Source organism: Falco naumanni, chromosome 3 (genome assembly GCF_017639655.2).
Source record: "Falco naumanni isolate bFalNau1 chromosome 3, bFalNau1.pat, whole genome shotgun sequence".
Taxonomy (NCBI): Eukaryota; Metazoa; Chordata; class Aves; order Falconiformes; family Falconidae; genus Falco; species Falco naumanni.
Window position 1 is genome coordinate 5,577,363 of NC_054056.1, and position 19,502 is coordinate 5,596,864.

Here is a 19,502-nt window from a genome sequence, read left to right on the forward strand (position 1 = left end):
ACGCGGCGGGGGCGGGACTCATGGTGGCGGGAGGGGTCTAGTGCCGGGGGCGGGGCCTGGCGGGGCGGGGCGGGGCCCCGGGCGTTCCCATGCCAGGCGCTGGTTCGAGCCCCGGCCTTGTTCCATCCCACCCGGTTCCCTGAAATCCCAAATCCTGCGAAAGCATCCCGCTCCACGCCCCGGGACACGGAGCCAGGAGACCCCCGTCCCCGTGAGCTACCCCTGGGGGAACGGGGCGGCAGGGAAGGAACCTCCCTTTGCACCAGCCAAGGGAGGGCAGTGGGTACCCCAGGCCATCGGCAGGAGCACCCTGGGGTGGGAGAGACCCCGCTGCCCTGCCAGGCTGTTTGGTGGAGGGTTATAAAGCACGGGTGTAAATAAGACCGTCCCCGGGGAGGTTTGAGGCTGCTGTAAATCACTGTGCTCATAAAGTGTTTGTACAGGCATCTGTGACCGGCGGCCTGCTCCACTCTCGCCGCACCAGTAATGGCTGCTCCTGTGTTTGTTGATGTTTGAGATTCACTTCCCAACAGGGCTGGAGACTATCTCGAGGAGAAGCAGGCAGCCAGGGAAGGATGCAGCGCCACGTGGACGACACACAGGCAGGGGCCAGGTCGGAGGCAGAGCAGGATGAAGCCCCTCTGCTTGCTCAGCAGCCCTCCTGCACTGGTAAATCCACTCCGTGGGGAGCAGCGGGCTGAGGTGTGGCCTCAGCAGGGCCCGAGCCAGTAGCCTCAGGCTTTGACATGTCCCCTCCATCCCCGGGCAAGTCTCCTTGCCTTCCTGTCCCTCTGTTCTCCTTCTGGAGGTACAAACTGCCACCCCTGCAGAGGAGGAGGGCAGGGGATCAGTGGTAGATGTCTGGAGGGTACCTGGAAAGAGTTGTTTGTTGCTGCAAGAAGGGGATTGCCTGGCGACACAGATCTGTAGGAGGGAGTGAGAGTTAACCTGTGGCCTCTCTGACTACCCCTGGTTTGTGGGTGCTGTCCGCCCACAGGGCTCTGCTCCACTCGCTGTGGCCTGGCCGTGGTCCTGCACCTCTCTTTTTTCCTGGCATACACACTCCGGGTCAGCCTCAGCATCGCCATCATCGCCATGAGTAACAGCAGTCATCCCCACAGCTGGTCCAGCAGTGCTCCCCACAGCTCCGACCCAGGATTTGCTCAGGATGTAAGTGGAAAGCAGACTCAGATAACTGAAAGATCCTTCCTGGGCTCAGTCCACTCGTGTTTTTGCATGAGGACAGACTTGGAAGCAGCCGAGAAAAGCGCTGAGGACAAGGCGGGTGAAGGAGCAGAGCTCAGTTTATTGTGCTTAGGGCTGCATTTCCTGGTTGCTTCTCCCCTTCTGGAGGAGGCTGTGCCTGAAAAACAATCTCTGACAGACGTGTTCTGTCTCCTCCAGGCCCCCACGTACAACTGGAGCGCTGAGACTCAAGGAATCATCCTCAGCTCCTTTTTCTACGGCTACAGCCTCACGCAGGCGCTGGGCGGGTACTGCTCGGGGCTGTTCGGGGGGAAACCCGTCCTGGGCAGCGGGCTCCTGCTCTCCTCTGTTCTCACCCTCCTTGTGCCTCGATCAGCAGAGCTCGGCGTGAGCTGCCTCATCGGGCTGCAGGTGCTGCTGGGCTTGGCTGAGGTCAGTCATGGCTCCAAGCGCTGCCAGGCTGCAAAATTTGCTCAGGTTAGCCCTGGCTGCGCTCCTCATGTCCCTTCCCACAACGCTCCCTGTTATCTTTGCAGGGAGTGATATTTCCAGCTCAGTACACACTCTGGGCAAAATGGGCCCCTCCACTGGAACGCAGCAGGCTCATGAACATCGCTGATGCTGGTAAGACACAAAGACTTTTCCCTACCACTGATTCAGTAAGTGCAGGACCTCTCCTCACCCCTTTCTTTCCAAGCCAGTCCTTGTAGCAGCTTCAAGTTCAAGGTTCTAGGTCCTTGGCGAAGAAGTGTTAGCAGTGTTAAGTCTTTCTACCTCTGCTCCTCCCATCCTATGTCCTCTCTGGCTTCTCAGCTTAGGTCAGCTTGAGGCAGGAGAGGCAACCCGGACCTGAAGGGAGCAAACCTGGATACAAGGGTGCTTGTTTGCACAGGCGCTTCATTTGTGCAACCACATTTTCCTATCACAAATTTGGCTGTAGGCTGTAGCTCTGTCCCACTCACTGCTGGTCACACAAAGTCCCGTTAAAATGACTTCTGTTCTCTAGGATGCACTTTTGGGACTTTCTTTGCTCTCCTTGTGGCTGGGATCATCTGCCAGAGTCTGGGGTGGCCTTTTGTCTTCTACATCTTTGGTGAGTAATGGTCCATCATGTCCCTCTACTCCAACCCCACTGCAGGCTGTTTGCTGGCAGAGCTCCCAAAGGTTCCCCATCAGAGCCCTGCAGGACCAGCTCCATCCTTACTAGTCCCACGCAGAGCTCTGGGCTCCCCTGTCACCCAACAGGCCAGGATGAAGCCATTTTGCTGGGGTGCTATTAGGGAATGAGCCTTTGCTGAACCTTTTGTGCCATCAACCCAGACCCTTCCACTGTGAGCGATGGGTTCAGTGGAGTTTGTCCCTTTCCATCTTCCTGCACTCACTTTGCTAGCACCAGCCTCCACGCCGCTGGCTCTCAGCTCTGCCGCAGCTCACTGTAAAAGGAGCTGGCACTGAGAGCCCTGCTCCTCGCAGGTGGTGTTGGCTGTGCCTGGTGCCTCTGCTGGTTCTTCCTCGTGCATGAGGACCCTGCACACCACCCGTGGATTAGTGCCAGGGAGCAGGAATACATCGTGTCATCGCTGGCTCACCAGGTAAACACAAACCTTTTAATCACGACTGGCCACATGGCAGGCACCATGCCAAAGGGACTGTTCTGAGGCAGTTCAGCTGGGTTCCTGTAGAGGAATGAAGCTGGGTTAATTAATATTGATAACATACAGCTGTGGGCTGGCTTCAGGGGCAGTGGGTTGCTGTGGCTGGTTCTGTTAAGTGGTTGGGCAGCCAATGAAGAGAGAGCAGCGAAGGAAGAGAGAGGAGGAAGAAGCAGAGAGAAAAGAGAGAACATGTGCCCTAGGTGAGGAGAGCCTAGAAGAAGGCAGCAGAGGGACTGGCATGAAGAGTATGTTGGTATGAGATGGTAAAAGACCTTGTTGCAGCCGGCTAGTTTGGAGAGTGCTGTGACAGGTTCCTTATCCAGCGGCCAGGGCTAGTCCCAGTTTTCTCAGCAGCAGGTGGAGAGGCCAAGGAAAGCCTGGACAGCCTGCCCAGGGGATGTAAGACAGGAGATGGGGCACTGGCTGATGTTTTATTCCTTCCAGGGAAGCTCTCATGGCCGCTCCCTCCCACTTGTGGCCATGGCTAAATCACTGCCTCTTTGGGCAATCACCATTGCCTGCTTCTGCACGGACTGGCTGTTCTACATGCTGCTGACCTCCATGCCCATGTTCATGAACAACGTCCTCCGCTTTGACCTCAGAGAGGTGAGTGCTGCCCTGCAGCTGAGGCTGGTCCCCACAACAGCGACAGGACTTAATCCCTCTGTAGGCTGGGAGCAGAAGGTTCCTCAGGGACATGTCTTCGTGAAGACTGGTGGCCCTGGGACCAAGGGAGCTGCAGTCTTGGAGCTCTTGGCTCCGTTGCTTCGTGCCATGGACACGACAATGCCTTGTTCTCCCTTACGCAGAATGGGTTCCTCTCCTCCCTGCCTTATATTGGGAATGGGCTGGGGCACATCCTGGCTGGGCTGCTGGCTGATTTCCTCCTGGCTAGGCGAGTACTTGGCACAGCAGCTGTCAGAAAGCTCTTCTCAGCCCTCGGTAAGGACAAGCTTTCACCTGCAGTCCAGCCTTTCCGCCTTGCTTGTATTGCCTGTTATAAAACACATCCCCTTTTCCTCCCAAGGGATGCTGCTCCCAGCCACCTTCCTGGTGGCTGTGCCTTACATTGGCTGCAGTTCCACAGCTGTTGTGGTCCTTCTAACACTGGCCTTGACAATAATGAGCATGACAGGGGCAGGCATCAATATTAACCACATTGATATAGCACCCAGGTAAGTGGCTCTGACCTCTGTGCCCTCCCTGGCTCTGTCCCCTTCCTCTTCCCAATCCCCCAAGGCTTCTGCAACTCCTACTCTCCCTTCACTTCTGTAGCTGGTGGCATTGTAAGCTAAGGAGTAAAATAAAAGATTAAAATCCCCCCCCAGTCTTGCAAGGAATATCCTAGTGTTACTCAGCATGACAGGCAGTATTCATGCAGATGAGGAAAGGGACTGGCAGTGCCTGCCCCTCTCCCTTCTTGTGACAGTTTCCTCTTTTCCTCACTCACGAAACCCTTGCTTTCTCTCCCCAGATATGCAGGGTTCCTGCTGGGAATCACAAATACCTTTGGCATAGTTGCAGGAATTATTGCTCCTACCACAGTTGGACTTCTCATCAGCCAGGTAATTTGGGGCCACAAATCACAAGCACACCCCTGGAAGAAAAGACAGGGCTGCTTTCAGAAATGGATTCCTTTCTCTGCACTGAATCAAAAATTACTCCAAGCCATCCCCCTCTCCCAATGAACACATGTGATATCGTGCCCAGCAAACCAGAGCCTGGACCATTTTGAGGACATGGGGATGACTCAGAAAGCAGGAAGAGCTCCACATGGGCCCCATCTGGATGTACTTAGAGATGAGGAGAGGGTTGAGGGAGTAGGGTGAGGAGGAAGCTTTGTGCCAGGCAGGAAAGCTTCCTGAATTCAGCACAGCACACAATGTTTCCAAAAATGCCAAGGAAGGAAATGCATCTCCAGTAAGAGGAGGTCTGGCATATGTCTTGAGTTGAGCAAAGCTCTTCTGTTGTTGGTGCTAGTATCAAGCAGAGGATGGAGATGAGTTTAATGCCATTGAGCTGGGTGGCAGTAGTTGGGTGATCACTACACGGAGATAAAGGGAAGGGCCATACCACGGTGATCTGTTCTTGGCCCCCCAGGATCTCCAGACTGGCTGGCGGAACGCCTTCTTCCTATCTGCAGCTCTCAACCTGTTTGGCCTGATCTTCTACATAGCCTTTGGCAGTGGCACCATCCAAGACTGGGCTAGGGAGGACACTGCTGGGCAGTGAACATCGGAAGGTACACAAAGGAATGGGCTGCAAGAGGGCTCAGCCCTGTGTCCCTGCCTGTTCCTGGGGCTCTGGCAGCATCCTCAGGCAATGGCATGAGCTCCACAGCCCTGCCTGCACTCTGGCTCTTGGAAGTGCCCTGCACCTTCACCCAGCTCTGTCCCCCTTTTGATCCCAATCTACTCCCTTGGGGAGACACCAGCCCTTCAACCTGTGTTACCCACATTTAACCCTGCCCTCAGCCTTTGCCCACGGGAAGGAATGCTGCAGAGTGGACAGATCCTAAATGGGATCCACAGAGAGCTGGTATAGTGGGCTGTCAGCTGAGCTCTGTAAGGAGCCTGTGGCTATTTCCAGCAAAGCTGTTCTTAGATGAAGTAAATTGATAATGAAGTGGTACAGTAACATTAGTTTTTAACTAGCAGCTTTTCACAACCTCTACAGAGAGGCTCCTAACACGTTTTTCTATTCTTAATGAGACAAGCTGATTATTCATTTATCCTTCATCCCCTTTTAGAAGCAACCAAGGCAAAAAATAAGGGAAGGCTTTACAGAGTTCAACCTGGCAGCCCTGAGCACAGCCCCTGGGAGGCAGAGAAGGTGATAAGCACTGAAAGCCTTGAGCTGGTGTCATCCTTACTGAGCGAGAGCCCCATTGCAAGCATTCGGCTCAGAATGTTGTCACCGAAAGAGATGTTTAGGCCCCCAAAAAGGGTCTGAATTTGGCTTGCCTGTTTCCCAGAGAAGCTGTGTTACACTCCCAGCCAACTGCAGCGAGGGAGTGGACTGTGACTCCTCACTGGCTCCAGACTAAGTCAAAATGGTGCAGAAAGAGGATCCAGATCCCAGACAGAGATGTGAAACTCACAAATGGTTTCCTGACAGAGTGAAGTGAAATCGAAACACATTCCCAGGTCTGGCTCAAGGAACTTGGGGCTGCGAGGGCGGGAGAAGCTCTGGTAAGCTATGCTCAATGCTGCCTGGGAGTGGAGAAGCGCCAACACCTTCTGGTGCAGCATCTCCCAGCAAAGCTGCTGTGGCTCATCCTACTGGCCTCAGCAGCAGACTGGGCCTGCTGGTGGACCACCAGCCCCTCCGCCACCGCCGGCCTGGCCCCAGCGCTCCCTGCAGCGAGCCGCAGGGCGCAGGCAGCTGCTCACGGTGGTGCAGGCCGGGCCCCGGCCCCAGCCTGCCTGCGGGGCAGGGGGTGAGGGCGGGCAAGGCCTCCCCGTCCCCACGGGCCCGTGGGACAAAATGGCGGCGTGGGCTCCCGCCCGCCCCACCGCGGTTACCCCGGCAACTGGCCGCGGCGCAGTGCCGCCCTCCGGCCGCCAGGGGGCGTCGTCTCGAGCGGCGCGGCGTCCCATAAGACCCCGCGGCGCCGCCCAGTTGATCTCTTCCCCGCCCCCATCATGGCGGTGAGTAGCGGCACCCGCGGGCCGGGGCCGGGTGGGGCAGTTTCTATCCGCCGCCATCCGCCCTCGGAGGGGCCCGGCCCCGGCGGGCGGGAGAGGGGGGGGGCCGAGACGGGGGGCTGCCGGGCCCGTGTGGGCGGGGAGGAGCCGGTGGTCTGCCCTGGGGGAGCGGCGGCCGTGACAGGCCGCGGCCTGCTCGGTGGCTGGGCCACCGCGCTGGGATTCGCCGCGGCGGTGGGGCAGGGCTCGGGGCCGGGCGGCAGTAGCGGCCTGGCGTCCCCCGTTAGCCCCCCGTGTCGTTTCTCCTCAGCAAGACCAAGGTGAGAAGGAGAACCCCATGCGGGAGCTGCGCATCCGCAAGCTTTGCCTCAACATCTGCGTCGGGGAGAGCGGGGACAGGCTCACCCGGGCGGCCAAAGTGCTGGAGCAGCTGACGGGCCAGACCCCCGTCTTCTCTAAAGGTGAGGGGTGGGGGGGTTGACCTGTTGGCTGCCGGGGGTCTGCTTGTGCTGGGGCTGCCAAGGTGCCGTTTGTTTTCTGCCTTGAGCAGTGGTGGTTGTCTTTTCTCTGGTGGGCATGCAGGGGGTGAAGTGGCAGTGTGGCTCCGTGACGGAGCCCTTGGGGACGTCTCTGCTCTGAGCAGGGCCTTGTGGTGAGAATTGGGGGACCTTAAATCCTCAGGTGCTGGCGGCTGCTGCTGCTGTCCGTTCCATTCTGCCTCCGGACTCAGGCTACTGCTCTGCCCTCATCCCCAAAGAGGAGCGCATGGTTGTCTTGGTTATTTTTTCTTTCCTGTGAAGTCATTTCTTTGGTTGTCTTAAGCTCTGAATGCCCTGGGTGGAAATTCTGTGAACAGCCTCTAAGTGGAATTATTGCTGTTTACAGCACGATACACTGTAAGATCCTTTGGAATCAGGAGAAATGAGAAGATTGCCGTTCATTGCACGGTTCGTGGGGCCAAAGCAGAGGAGATTCTGGAGAAGGGGTTGAAGGTGAGAATTTGGCAGGTCTGGATCTTTGATCTGTGAAAGAACAACTGACTGAAAAGATGTGTGTTTTGAAATGTTGCACCTGAGCTAGTTACAGGTTGGTTATGGATAGAGTCTGACGCGCAGTCTGCAGTGTTTGCACTGTTTCTCTGGTTGTTGCTTTATCCTTATGTAAGAGTTAGCTGCTGCATTCACTGCTTTCTTTTGGAGTTCTGCCTTTGCTGCTGTGATTTATGAGTGGGCTGTGGGAGCAAAATCTTAGGGCTAAAGATGGCATGTAGGCGAGTTGTGGGTCTGGTAGCAGTTAGTAGAACATGCAAGACTTTTTACTCTTTTTGCAGTCAGTAATGAAATAGTGATGGACAACAAATGTTTCAGGTGCGAGAATACGAATTGAGAAAAAATAACTTCTCAGACACCGGGAACTTTGGCTTTGGAATCCAGGAGCACATCGATTTGGGAATTAAATACGATCCCAGTATTGGTATCTACGGCTTGGACTTTTATGTGGTGCGTATTCCCTGCTTCCTTGCAGCTACTGGACTTGTGTCAAAGCTCTAGAAGGAACCTAGAACAGTAACTGGCTTGTGAACTTCCTGCCAAGTGCTGGAAGATAGAAAAAAAAGTCAACAAAACCCAAGTCTAAACTGAGATTCCCAGGGCTGCTGTAAAATCCCTGATTTCTGACACGTCTCACAAAGCTTCTTCAGAAACACATACTGTTGTTCTTACTGGTACTCCTGGGATAACACTGAGGCAGCTGTGCTACGTTTGGGGAAGGAAAGAGCAGCTGTGGAGAGCACAGCAGGGGCTTCAGGAATGCAGAATGAAAGATGGGTTGCGTTGCTGGAAGATTCTCCCTCCATTTAGAGGGCTGGGGCTGGGTCATGTAGCAGTGGTGGCTGGCATGTTCAACTCATTCCATTCTGCTGCGCATCACTCAATCTGAAATAGAGGGAAGTGGTTCCATATGTGTTAGCAGTGCTGCTCAATGTACCTTTTCTTGAGAACTGAGGCCTCTGGGTATGGAATAGTGAATCTTCCACACTCGCTTTGTTTTCTCTGAGTCTGTGTATGTGCTGAGTTGTCCCACCTAGGCGCTGTCCCTGTCAATTTATGTGGCTGCTCAGGAGTTACTTTTCAGTTACATTGAGGCTGGGGGCGGGGGGTAACAGTCTGTCGTGAACATGACTCGGACAAGATGATGTTACTGATGTGGAAATCCTAGCCCCTTCCCTCCTAGGATACTATTAAGTTTAAGAAAATAAATAAGTGCAAGAATGAAATAGTGCTGTTGGCCTCCTCTCTTGGCAGGTGCTCGGCAGGCCTGGTTTCAGCATTGCTGACAAGAAACGCAGAACTGGCAACATTGGAGCCAAGCACAGAATTGGAAAGGAAGAAGCCATGCGCTGGTTTCAGCAAAAGGTAAAATCCATCTTTATTTCTGTATCCCAAGAGTTTCCTAGCAAGTATCAACAAAATGCTTCACTGTGGAAAGACTGGAAAAAGTTGCTGGGCAGGAGGAGATTTGATCACTGCTTAAATAATTTATTTTTACTGCTCTGGGGCAGTAGAAGCTGTGTTTGAGCGCGAGTGCTGTTCACACTCCTGGATTTTTGTGTGCTGAACTGAAAGAGCAGCTCTTACAGGATAGCTGGAAGTATCAGAGCTCTTGTGTAAATCTGTCTCCCACAGTTTTTGGAGGTGTTATGTGTATGTGGATCAGTAGTGACGAGGCAGAGTTAGGATTTGTTTATATGATGCAGCTCCTAGCTCAGCTGCCAGAGTTGGAGGGTGGAGCGATCCAAATAAAACACGTTCTTGGGTTTATCTGTCCGTAGTGCTGTCTGACATAGACTGGGTAATGAAGGGGAGATGCCAAAAGCTTGATTGAAAATGTTCAGAGATCAGGGCTACGGATATTTTTTCAGAGGTGGAAAGGGTGGACAGTCTGTCTGGAGGCTTTTTACTGGCTGCTCTGCCTAGATCTACACCAGTTATACCCTGCACAGGGAGGGCTCCAGCCTACTCCTGCCGAATGGTTTTTTTCCCCTGCTCCTGCCTGGTTCTGCTCACTGTGGCATTATTACCTTCAGGGGCCGAATCCTGGGACTGTGAAAGGGACGAGTGTAGTTCCGGTCAGATCAGCCTTTAAAAGTTGGGGCTTCTTGTGTAGCTGGGCTGATGAGCAGTTTAATGCTTATCTGAACAAATTCCCCCTTGAAGGTTAACAGCACAGCAGCAAAGTAGAAAGGCAGTTTGCTGCAGAACTGGGGTTTCACATCCGTGTTGGCTGGCTGCCTTCGAATGAATGTGGTGACTGTTTCGTGTGCAGCAGTACTGCACCTTTACCTGCTGGTAATTTCTCACATGGTTCTTTCTTTCTCACAGTATGATGGTATCATCCTTCCTGGTAAATGAGCAGTTCCTGATAAACCAGCAGTTCGTGTTACGAAAAAAGCAAATAAAATTTTCTAACCCCTAACTTCTGTTGTGAATTTTGTGGGGGCTCCTCCCAACCTGGGAAGCTGCTAGGAGCAAGGGTCGCTCATACCCGAAAAGGCAGCAGAAGAACATGGACTGGTGCTGTGCACTTGAAGAGAACGTGCTGTTCTGGTGGAGCAAGTGTTGGATTTATGCGGTGCAGTCTCCACTTCCGTACTGTCCAGCTGCACAAGTAATACGGAGAACCCTTACTATAGTCTGCAGGTGGGTGTAGAAAGAATATGGAATAAAAAAAAAAGTGCTTTTTGATCACTGGAGTTGTAGACCAGAATTTCTGGAGGGTTAAATTCCTGAAGGGAACGGAGTCAGCGTGCTGGTTCTGATCCTCCACAGACCAACTTTTGCAGTGTTAAGGGCAGCCTGCTCTAATGACGAGGGATTCTGAATTAGCAGAAGAAACTCTCTTGCTGTAGGAACTATTGGGAATGCAAGTTCATTGGGAAGCCAAAGGAAGCAGCACATGTATCCTCTTAATAAAGCAGAGCCATAAAGCAAAAATGTGGCTGAGGTTTATTTGTCTAAGGTAGTGTGGCAGGACCGGTTGGGAGGACTGAGGGCCGGGTAAGGCCTGTGGTGCTGGCACTGGTGAGGTTCCTGAGCTGGGATTCAAACTGGTGCTGCATGAGGGGGCTGAGATCAGCCAGTAGGACCTCCTGATTCACGCTGCTTCTGTGGGTAGCGAGTGACCTTGAGTGCCTGTATCTGCTGCCAGTAGGGTTGTTTCTGCAGTGCTCGTTACATGCTATAGAAATTTTGAAGCAATTATTGGATGTGCTTAAATGTAGGGGATGAATCTTGACTGCTTTGTTGAAATGTTTCAGGAGGGTGAACTTACAGTGCTGTAATCACACAGTCAGACCGTTTTCCTCTGCAAAGGAATGGCCTTTATTGTTTAAAGAGAAAATTCCCTGCAGGACAATACAGCTCACACAAGTGGAGTTCAGCGACACCCTTGCCTCTGCTAGTGTTCAGTCCTCCTGCACCTTACAGTGAAAAGTTACAATAAAAAAAAAAGCAAGGAACAAACTCACTTCAATACAAGCCTGCACACTCCACCATCAGTGATTGTACAGTGTTGTCTGAAATACTAGACCATTGTCAAGCCTGTCGGGAGTTGAAGTCCAGGGGAGGTGGCCAGGACTGTTCAGGATGGAGCCCATTCCAAGATACACTGGGCAGTGTGTGCTGTGCATGCTAAAACACACAAAGCAGAATTTGAACAGAAAATGGTGTTCTGCCTCAGTATAGCTTTATGCTTGATGTGAACTCTTTAATTGAGACGGAATTCTCAGAGGAAGACCTGTGAACTAACTATGGCAAGCTGCTCAGTTTTGGTGAGTTGCGAAAGGAAGCAAACCAGCCTGCTTTGCTGAGGCTCTTGACTTGGCATCTTCAGGGCACATTGGGGTTCCCTTGTGCAGCTCATTGGCTTCCTGGATGCTATTTCACTGTGCTGTGCAAAAGAGACCAGAACAAAACCGAACATTTGTCTGGATGCTCGGCAGCACGTAGCTGCCTCAGCCTGAGACAAAGGTGATAAGCCACTCTAGAATGATGCGTGTGCTCCAGAATGTGCTCCAGGAACAGGACCTGTTACCAGAAGATGCTGGCCTCAGCATGTGACTGATGTCTTGTTATGACTGTGGGTTTGAGACCAGGAAATAATCGTTGCTCTCTCTCTTGCCTCCTGCTCGTCACAGGCTATCACTGCTCTGGGGCTGTATCCGAGACCTGCCGGGGCAGGGTTTGGGGTGCTGTGGTGCCATCCGTCGCAATGTACTTGGCCCAAGAGATTGAGTCTGCTCTGCAGTCCCTGTGCCCTCTGAAAGGGGAGCCAGGTTTTAATAAAGACCGGTTACTGTCTCACTCGGTTGTAGTGACAGGGAGAGACCCCAGGCACTAAGCAAGCGTTTGCCCCTGGAAACTTGAGTTTCCCAATGATTTCTCCTTTCGCAGGTCAGACTGCAGTTACAGTAATGGGGAAAGCACTAAGTTCAAAACCAAGCTGTCAGCTCAATGGTACAAAGTAACAGGACCTGGCTAGGAAAAAATCTAACTGCTCCTGGTTTAGCTGTGGAGGGATTCTGTTCCAGCTGACACTTACTTTCAGGGCACCCTTGGCCTCTCACATTTCCTAGAGTCTTATAGCATCCTCAGGCACTTTCCTGATACCTTCTGAACTACAGCGCAGCACTTGGAAGAGCAAGAGATCTTTGTGAGTTGCTCCAGTAGTTCTCTTCCTTGCTGTCAAGGTTCATTTTATTCCTAGTGTGAAGGTATCTAGCTTCAATGAGTAAATATTAAATGTTTTTCCCTTGAACAAATGCTACGTGAGCAACAGGGTCTGTTCCAGACCTGTCACTTTCTTGTAACTAATAGCAATACTACTGTTCAAAGTGTCTCATGATACTACTCCTACAGTACAATTTCTCCTGCATTATTCTAGTTTGTTTTTCTTCTTTTATTTTTTCCCATTTTTTTCCAGTCCACACTGCAATACAGTGCTGCAGGCTGAGGAAAAAAGCTTTTCTGTCCTGCTTGCTTCCGTGTCTGCCCTGCTTGAGCAATACCTGCTTAAGCTGCGGGATGGAGATGCAGGCAGCTCAGAAGATGCTTTCCTAGAGCCCAAAACTTGCCATGACGGAATAAGAGTGTCTGAGACTTTGCAGTGACTCCAAACACCAGCGTGCCTGCCCATCCAGCTGCGCCACACCCCTGAGCTCTGTCTCCTTCCCTAGCTGCTGGCATAAGCCATGTGGCACTCGGGGCTCTTTATGTGCTGGCTGCTGCTGAGGCCACAGAGCTGGCCCGGGACCTGGAGCTCAGGGGGCGTGGGAGGGTGATGGTGCAGCATGAGACACCCACGGTGGCCTCAGGGAGGTCCTCGTCCTCAACCCACTCATTGAGGTCAGGATTGTAGCACTGCACGCATTTCTGATACCTCTTCCCACTCTCGTTCCAGCCACCCACCAGGCATAAGCGCCCCTCCAACAAAGCCACCCCAGCTGTGCTGACCCCCGTGGGCAGGGGTGCCACGTAACTCCACTGCCCCGTGAGTGGGCTGTAGCACTCCACGGACATCACGTCCACCCGCTCGCCCTGGGGACCCAGCTGGCTCCCACCCAGCACGTACGCTCGGTTGGCCACGGTGGCTGCGCAGTGCCAGCCCCTGGGGGTGCTGAGCCTTGCCTGCTCTCTCCAGGTGTCACTGCTGGGCTCGTAGCAGCACACTGTGCGAGAATAGGCATGGCTGATGTAGCCACCGGTGACCAGGAGCTTGCCATCGATGACAGTGGTGGCGTGGCAGCAGCGGGGTGTCTCTAGGCTTGCCTTGCTCTGCCAGCTGTTGGTGGTGGGGACATAGCACTCGACAGATGCCAAAGCGCCCTCGGCGTTGCGCCCTCCGACAGCGTAGAGGAGCCCTTCGCAGGCGTTCAGGCTGAAGTGCGTCCTCCTGTGCTGCATGCTGGCCAGGTGCAGCCAGGTGTTGAAGCGCGGGTCGTACCTGGGGGACGAAGGGCAGATCTGTCTGTCCAGGACTAGTGTCAGAGCCGTGGGGAGAAGGGCCTGCCAGATATCTGCCTTTGGAGGAGACAACTCATGCTCTGGAAGAGCCTCTCTGTCTTCTCCAGCACTAAAGCATCTGGACAGGCACTGCAGATGGAGACAATGCCACTGCACAGGACTGGATCCTACTTGTGACTGCTGGGGTCATTGCTTTAGAACAGCCCAACATTGCTCCTGCTACCACAAGCTGCAGCCTGGCTTGGAAATTCTGAGTGCTACCAATCTGAGGTGTCCCGCAGCACTGCCACTGTTCCCTCTGTTGGGTCTTGGCAGGTAGAAGAGGTCCTAGGGACAGGTCTTCCCAGCCCAGCCGGCCAGGCCAAAGACAGGCAGGTGGTAAGAAGCTGGTTCCTTGTTTGCCCACGAGATGGCAGAGGGAATGGAAGTGTCCCCAGAGCGATGCCACAGGGACCAAAGCCAGGCTGGGAAAGGCGGATGAGCTACTGGTCAGAAACAGAAAAGAGACCTGCCAGTGGGTCCCTGAGACCTCACTCGGTGCAGGAGAAAGAGCCCAGTGATGGCTCCTCACCGAGGAGTGGTGATTTGGGGCCACAAAAGGCTTCCCTCGAGCGGTGCCCATGACGCTGTGTGTGTGTGGAGCCTCAGGTGGCTAAGGCAAGCTGTGGGCAGAGCCACTGCAAGTTCAGGTTTAGGTTGCAAACAAAATACTGCATGTCAGGTTGCCATGGTTACATCTCCTTTCTTTGAATAGTAATCCCTTGGCAAGCCAGTGACAGGTTTATGGGGATTTAGGAAACAAACCTTGTCATTTACATGATGAAAAGAGAAATGGAGGCAGAGAGAAGAAAGCCTGAAGGGCAACAGGATCCTACAGATAGTAAATGTACCTTAAAATGAACCCAGGCAAACCAGAGACTGGGTTGAGGCTGGCACTGGCTGGAGGAACAGCCAGGGGACTAAAAGGGGAGCCCCTCAGAGCAACAAAATGGCTTACTTCTAAATAATGAGGTCCCCCATTTCTCCAATAGCCTCGCAGCTACGGAGAAGCCCTGCCTTGCCCTCATCCTGCATCGGTGCTGCATGTTGCCAGAGGACATAGGCAGCGCAGCTCAGGCACCAGAGTCCTCAGGGGAAGCCCAGGTTAAGGTCACACAGAACAAATGCCTAGAAGTGGTTTCCAGGTCTCGAGTCTCACAGTTCAGCACCTGATGCTGAGTCTCGCTGTGTTTGTCCCTCCCTGGCAGCATTATCTGAGAGGCCAGACCTACCTTCTGGTCACTGAGAGCAAAGAGGAACCTTTCTGCTGTGCTCGTCCCTCACCCCATGAGAGATGCTGGGCACAGGCAGACATGGCAGAGATCTGAACCCCTTCCCTGGGTCTGCGTGGCAGGTGGAGCCCGTCTTACCTGTTCAGGCTGCTGACGGCATGCTTGGCCTGGTTCCTGGCATCATTTTGGTCTTCACCACCCGCAATGTAGATGAATCCATCCATCACCACAACACACTGGTTAAAACTTTTTGCTGGCATCTCTGTCAGCTTGTTCCAGTTTCCCTCTGCATCCCTGTAGCTGATGTCCCTGCTAAGAGCCTTCTCGGTCAAAGCTGGACGACCCCCAACTGTGACAAGCACCCTCTGGCCTCCCCTTATCCTGGTTCTCCGAGACTGAAGGCTGTTTTGCTGGTGAGGGAGCAGGTGGTAATTCATAGCATCCACAAGGAGCTTGTGGCATTGTGGATCTTGCATCATGCGTGGCACAGGTTGCACATGGTTGACCAAGTCCGGAGCTGAGATTGTGCCAAATCGAATGTTGCTCAGGAGGTCAGCAGCATAGCGGACCCGTTTCGGGTCAAACTCCAGCCACTTGACAGCGATCTGGAAAGCTGCAACCTCACTGGGTATCTGCAGGCCATCATCCATCAGCAGCTCATTGATCTGATCGAAGGGGAGTTTCATGAACTGGTCAGTCTTGGAGAACTCCAGGAAGTTTTCCCGGATGAATTTCCTTGTGGCATCTTTCACCTGGTTGAGGCTGTAGGTGGCTGAGATGTTGGCGATGTACACGCAGTTCTCCACAGCCATCTCCCGAATGAGGAAGTCACTGCACATGTTCAGCAGTGTTGGCACCTGCAGCTGGGTGGCCGCAGCGATGGTGCTGCCGATGGTGTACAGCGAGAGGCTCAGCTTCCCCGTGTAGGCATAGGTGATGATGGTGGTCAGGCCCAGCGGTGAGATGTCGTGGAGCTCCACCTGGCGCAGCTGAGGGTCCCTCTGCAGCAGGCGGTGGAAGTACTCGCTGCAGGAAGCCAGGACGAGCTTATGCACCTCAAAAGACTTTGTTTTCGTGGCAATGGTGAGATCGCAGAGGAACTGCTTCTGGCGCATCTGGTTCATCCCCTCCAAAAGGCTGGCTCCATGGTCTGGTGCTTCAACCTCCGTGGCCGTGCAGTGGAAGCCGTTCGAGCCGCTGTCGTACAATCCATTCAAGTGATTGAGGTGTTCAACATCTAGCAAAGCATCTTCCACCATCACTGGGGTGATGGATGCATCCTCTTTATCCACCTTGGGCTTCTTGGGAGTTTTCTTTTTGGGTGCCATTTTGGCAGAATTGGAACAGGACCTGGAGAGAAAGAAGAGGTGGGGAGCCTTGAAGTAGGGGTACAGGTGTCCTTCTGTCTTTAAGGCATGCGATTAAGCAAAGGGAAAACTCCCACTGACTCATATACCCTTTGGGTCAGGCCAAGGAAAGGATGGAAACTGCCTCCCAAGCCCTGTACCCCTCTGAGCCGTGCGAATGGCGTCAGGGGCTATGACTGCAAGAGGGGGATCCTCAACTCTTAAGCAGTACCAGCACCTTTGCTGTATTAAAAAAGCACTGGGGATTTTGGGTGGTTGCACTGGGAAACAGGGAGCACCCACTGTTTCCTGAGGCGTGGGGCCATGCTCAGTCCTGCAGACAGCTTCGCTCTCTGGGGTGAGGCGGGCTCCAAGCAGAGCGAGGAAGCGATCGCAGTGTGTTTCACCAGATTCCAGGGCACCTTAGATGGGGTGAGTAAGTTCCAGCAGCTCTGACCAAAGTTCCCACATTGCAGTAAGGTGAAATTAACCCCAGCACTGCAGGACCACACATAAAAGGGTGCTCATTTCCCTCTCAGCCCCTTGGGCATGGCGCGGCAGTGCTGAGTAACCAGCGGGGCCAGCTGCCCTTTGGGGTGACCGGTTTAGAATGCAATTGAAAGGAGGGGGGAAAAAATGAACAATAAAAATCCAGCTTTTGAATATTCCCAAATTCCAGTTTGAAGCTCTAGTCTGAAACTTGGTGGTGACCTCAACTCCTCTGAGGGAGCTCGGAGCAGCCAATAGATGAGGGAACAAATCTGCCGGCCAGAAATAGCTGTAACTGTGCTGTCTCACATGTCTGGGTACTGTTTATTATGCTTGGCCATAAAGATCAGGTTTCTTGGAACTGAGTAATCAGCTTGTATTTAGCACCGGGCAAAGAAGAAGGGGGGCATTATGAGACTTCAGTAAAAATATGGAGAAGGGAAAAGTTTTGTAAAAGTCCCTGCCAGGAAAGAGGATTCAGGGCTGAGTCTGAGGGGGAGAGCAGCAATGCTGGCCTGGCCGAGCTCAGCTGGCCGGGGTGAGCAGAGACGACACAGAAGCCAAGGGGATCCAGGAGCAAAGTCCCAGGCACTTGAGCCATCCCTGGTATTGCGGTGTTTCACGGGACTACCCCAATTTACACCACTGAGAGCTCATCTACCACAGTGTCATATCCTGGAGCAGGCGTTAGTCCTTCTGAAACTGGGACGCAAATGCCACGCTCCACGTGTGTTTGAATATGAAACGGTTTCTGGCAACCAGCTCAGGATTGGGAAAAGGAACTGGGATTTACCTTTTCCAAGCAACCACACTGATATTTCCAAAGACACATTTTGTTCAGACTATCCATTCCCCAGGAAAATTTCCAGTTTCAGCTTTTCAGCTGGATGTGAAGTGAAAATACAGGTTAAATATTGGAATTTCCCAGGAAATGAAAATGTTTTCCCAGGCCTTCTCTCCACATCCCTCAGACCTGCATCTCTCTGAGACAGAGTATTGCAAGAACATCCTTGCTGGCAAACAAACCCAAAGAGAAACAGGATTTGTCCTGGAGGGAGGTGGCTGTCCTGCTGCCCCCAATGTTGAGACCAGTCCCAGCAGGATGGGTGCCAGGTTGAGGTCTGCAACCCACTGGGCTGCACTGAGGATCTACCAGATCCCTTCTGCACCCCAGACTGCCCTGATTTTGGCCTTTTTTTTTTTTTTTTTTTTTTTTTTACAGAAACAAGCACAATGTCTGCAGCAAGCCACTGTTTCTGTTCATAAAACTGCTCACCCTCCTTTCAGGCACTCCAGACCCCATTTTAGAGAGGTGACACCAGTGCTCAGTAGCTTCTGTAGACCTGGTATGGAGCCCAGCATCACATCTGAGCAAGCTGACCTCTGAAAGCCTTCTTAACTCCCTCTGGAAAGCCCAGCAATGCAGCTGGCTTTCTCCACCCCCTGTCCACCCGACTCAGGAGCCAAGGGGGAAAGTTGTTCTGGGATAAAACAGAGGTCTTCTAACTGCATTACGCTTCATACAAGTAAAAAGGAGCCATGAGAACTTTGGGGCTCATATTGACATCTGTGGGGTCCTGCCTGTCCCCTTTGGGCACCTTTGACAGACTCCGATTTGAAGCATGTGTTCATGTTATTCCAGTGTCTGGCTGCAGGAGGGCAAAACGACCTTTACTACCTGCACTTATTTAAAATGGGACATCATTACTGTTTCTGATTGAAATACCACTGTAGTGACTTGAAAGGGATATTTTTCCTACGGATTAATCCTGGCTGCTGGACTAATCTAGGGAGCTGGAATGGTTTGAAGAGATTTCAAAGGGCCCAGACATAAAGAAGGGAAGGCAGGACTTTTTTCTAGCTGTTTAACTGCTTTTAAAAGACAGTAGTTGCCCTCACATCCTTCCAGTGCTGCTAATCTCAGCCTGCACCAGCTTACTGACCTAACAGCAAAACAGGACCTACATGGGGTGATCTTGTGTCTTCAGAAGTTATGGCAGGCTTCTTTAATATCTAATCAGAGTTCCTCTCCTTTACTAGCCTGTGGCTCCAGCCCTGCGTTTAAGCAGGGTTTGAGTCACAGCAAAAACCGAGCTGGCCTGGAAAACCACCTGGATGCTGCAGCTCTGGGCACTATTTTGCTGTCAATGTAATTTCTCCAGCCCCATTTTAGAAAAAACCAAAGCCTTTCCCCATGCCGTTATTTCCATTATTCAGCAGTTCCCGTGCCCCATGCCAGCTCTTTGCAAATCCTGCTAGGTGAGCCCTGGTTCTCCATGACTCATGTATAGGCTGTGTCAGCTCCTTACCTTGCTGTTAAGACCGGTTAGTCCAAGGGGAAGCTCTGACCAGCACGGGGCCCTGCACGTTGAGACACGGAGACCCTCAACTTTCCCCACGCAACATCCTCCTCCCTCCTCTCCCCTCCCAGCCAGCTGACTGCTCTTATCACTTCTACATTTACAGCGGGCTTTTGGGGTGATGTGAGGACAGACGCCCTCAGCTGAGCCCTGAGAGACATGGAAAGGGCGGGATTCAGGTAGTGCTGCTCTAGCCAAGGGCATCAGCGCAGCCAGCACCATGAGAAGGCAGTAAAGCAAAGGCCGGCAGGATTACCTGGCCACTGCCAAGGGCAAGGCAGTGAGGAGGCAGCCAAAGACCCGGCTCCACTCCAGAGGGGTTCACCAGGGGATTTTGGGATGAGCTGGGGGGACATTGCCCCATGACACCTTCCCCGCTCTCCTGAGAGCGCGGAGAGGACGGCAGCTCCTAGCCCCCAGCCTGAGGAGCCCCACCATGGCCTCGCTCCATTTGCATTTGGCCACAAACGATTCTAGAAACCTACTTTCCAGTCACTCCCAACAGCCGT

At 53.1% G+C, this 19,502-nt stretch overlaps 3 protein-coding genes across 4 annotated transcripts; 2 read left to right on the top strand and 1 right to left on the bottom strand.

Moving 5' to 3' along the window:
* The first annotated feature begins 86 nt into the window (after nucleotides 1-86).
* LOC121085268 (sodium-dependent phosphate transport protein 3-like) lies at nucleotides 87-6,321 on the top strand. 2 transcript variants are annotated; one of them, XM_040587781.1, is made up of 12 exons: nucleotides 87-211; nucleotides 534-669; nucleotides 998-1,170; nucleotides 1,405-1,638; nucleotides 1,743-1,830; nucleotides 2,213-2,299; nucleotides 2,680-2,798; nucleotides 3,306-3,467; nucleotides 3,671-3,803; nucleotides 3,889-4,036; nucleotides 4,336-4,426; nucleotides 4,962-6,321. In XM_040587781.1, the coding sequence occupies exons 2-12, from the start codon at nucleotides 576-578 to the stop codon at nucleotides 5,091-5,093; spliced, it is 1,461 nt and encodes a 486-aa protein (XP_040443715.1). In that variant the 5' UTR covers nucleotides 87-211; nucleotides 534-575; the 3' UTR covers nucleotides 5,094-6,321. The 2 variants fall into 2 exon arrangements, with proteins under 2 accessions (XP_040443715.1, XP_040443716.1); XM_040587782.1 differs by lacking the exon at nucleotides 1,405-1,638 and having other exon boundaries at nucleotides 87-669.
* Nucleotides 6,322-6,442: 121 nt separating this feature from the next.
* RPL11 (ribosomal protein L11) lies at nucleotides 6,443-9,982 on the top strand. Its single transcript, XM_040587903.1, has 6 exons — nucleotides 6,443-6,511; nucleotides 6,819-6,969; nucleotides 7,394-7,500; nucleotides 7,876-8,007; nucleotides 8,812-8,922; nucleotides 9,889-9,982. The coding sequence occupies exons 1-6, from the start codon at nucleotides 6,506-6,508 to the stop codon at nucleotides 9,916-9,918; spliced, it is 537 nt and encodes a 178-aa protein (XP_040443837.1). The 5' UTR covers nucleotides 6,443-6,505; the 3' UTR covers nucleotides 9,919-9,982.
* Nucleotides 9,983-12,196: 2,214 nt separating this feature from the next.
* On the bottom strand, nucleotides 12,197-19,028 carry LOC121085249 (kelch-like protein 31). The gene is made up of 3 exons (XM_040587732.1): nucleotides 18,943-19,028; nucleotides 14,937-16,148; nucleotides 12,197-13,507 (listed from the first exon to the last, which is right to left on the bottom strand). Exons 2-3 carry the CDS (start codon nucleotides 16,124-16,126, stop codon nucleotides 12,775-12,777), a joined length of 1,923 nt encoding a protein of 640 aa, XP_040443666.1. The 5' UTR covers nucleotides 16,127-16,148; nucleotides 18,943-19,028; the 3' UTR covers nucleotides 12,197-12,774.
* Between the last annotated feature and the right edge of the window lie 474 nt (nucleotides 19,029-19,502).

Coding starts and splice junctions, on each gene's coding strand:
- LOC121085268 (XM_040587781.1), top strand. CDS start 576: ATGCAGCGCCACGTGGACGACACACAGGCAGGGGCCAGGTCGGAGGCA. Junction 2,799..3,305: donor TGTCATCGCTGGCTCACCAG/GTAAACACAAAC, acceptor TATTCCTTCCAG/GGAAGCTCTCATGGCCGCTC. Junction 3,804..3,888: donor AAAGCTCTTCTCAGCCCTCG/GTAAGGACAAGC, acceptor TTTCCTCCCAAG/GGATGCTGCTCCCAGCCACC.
- RPL11 (XM_040587903.1), top strand. Junction 6,970..7,393: donor GACCCCCGTCTTCTCTAAAG/GTGAGGGGTGGG, acceptor TGCTGTTTACAG/CACGATACACTGTAAGATCC. Junction 8,923..9,888: donor TGCGCTGGTTTCAGCAAAAG/GTAAAATCCATC, acceptor TCTTTCTCACAG/TATGATGGTATCATCCTTCC.
- LOC121085249 (XM_040587732.1), bottom strand. CDS start 16,126: ATGGCACCCAAAAAGAAAACTCCCAAGAAGCCCAAGGTGGATAAAGAG. Junction 13,508..14,936: donor GCCGTCAGCAGCCTGAACAG/GTAAGACGGGCT, acceptor TTCGTCCCCCAG/GTACGACCCGCGCTTCAACA.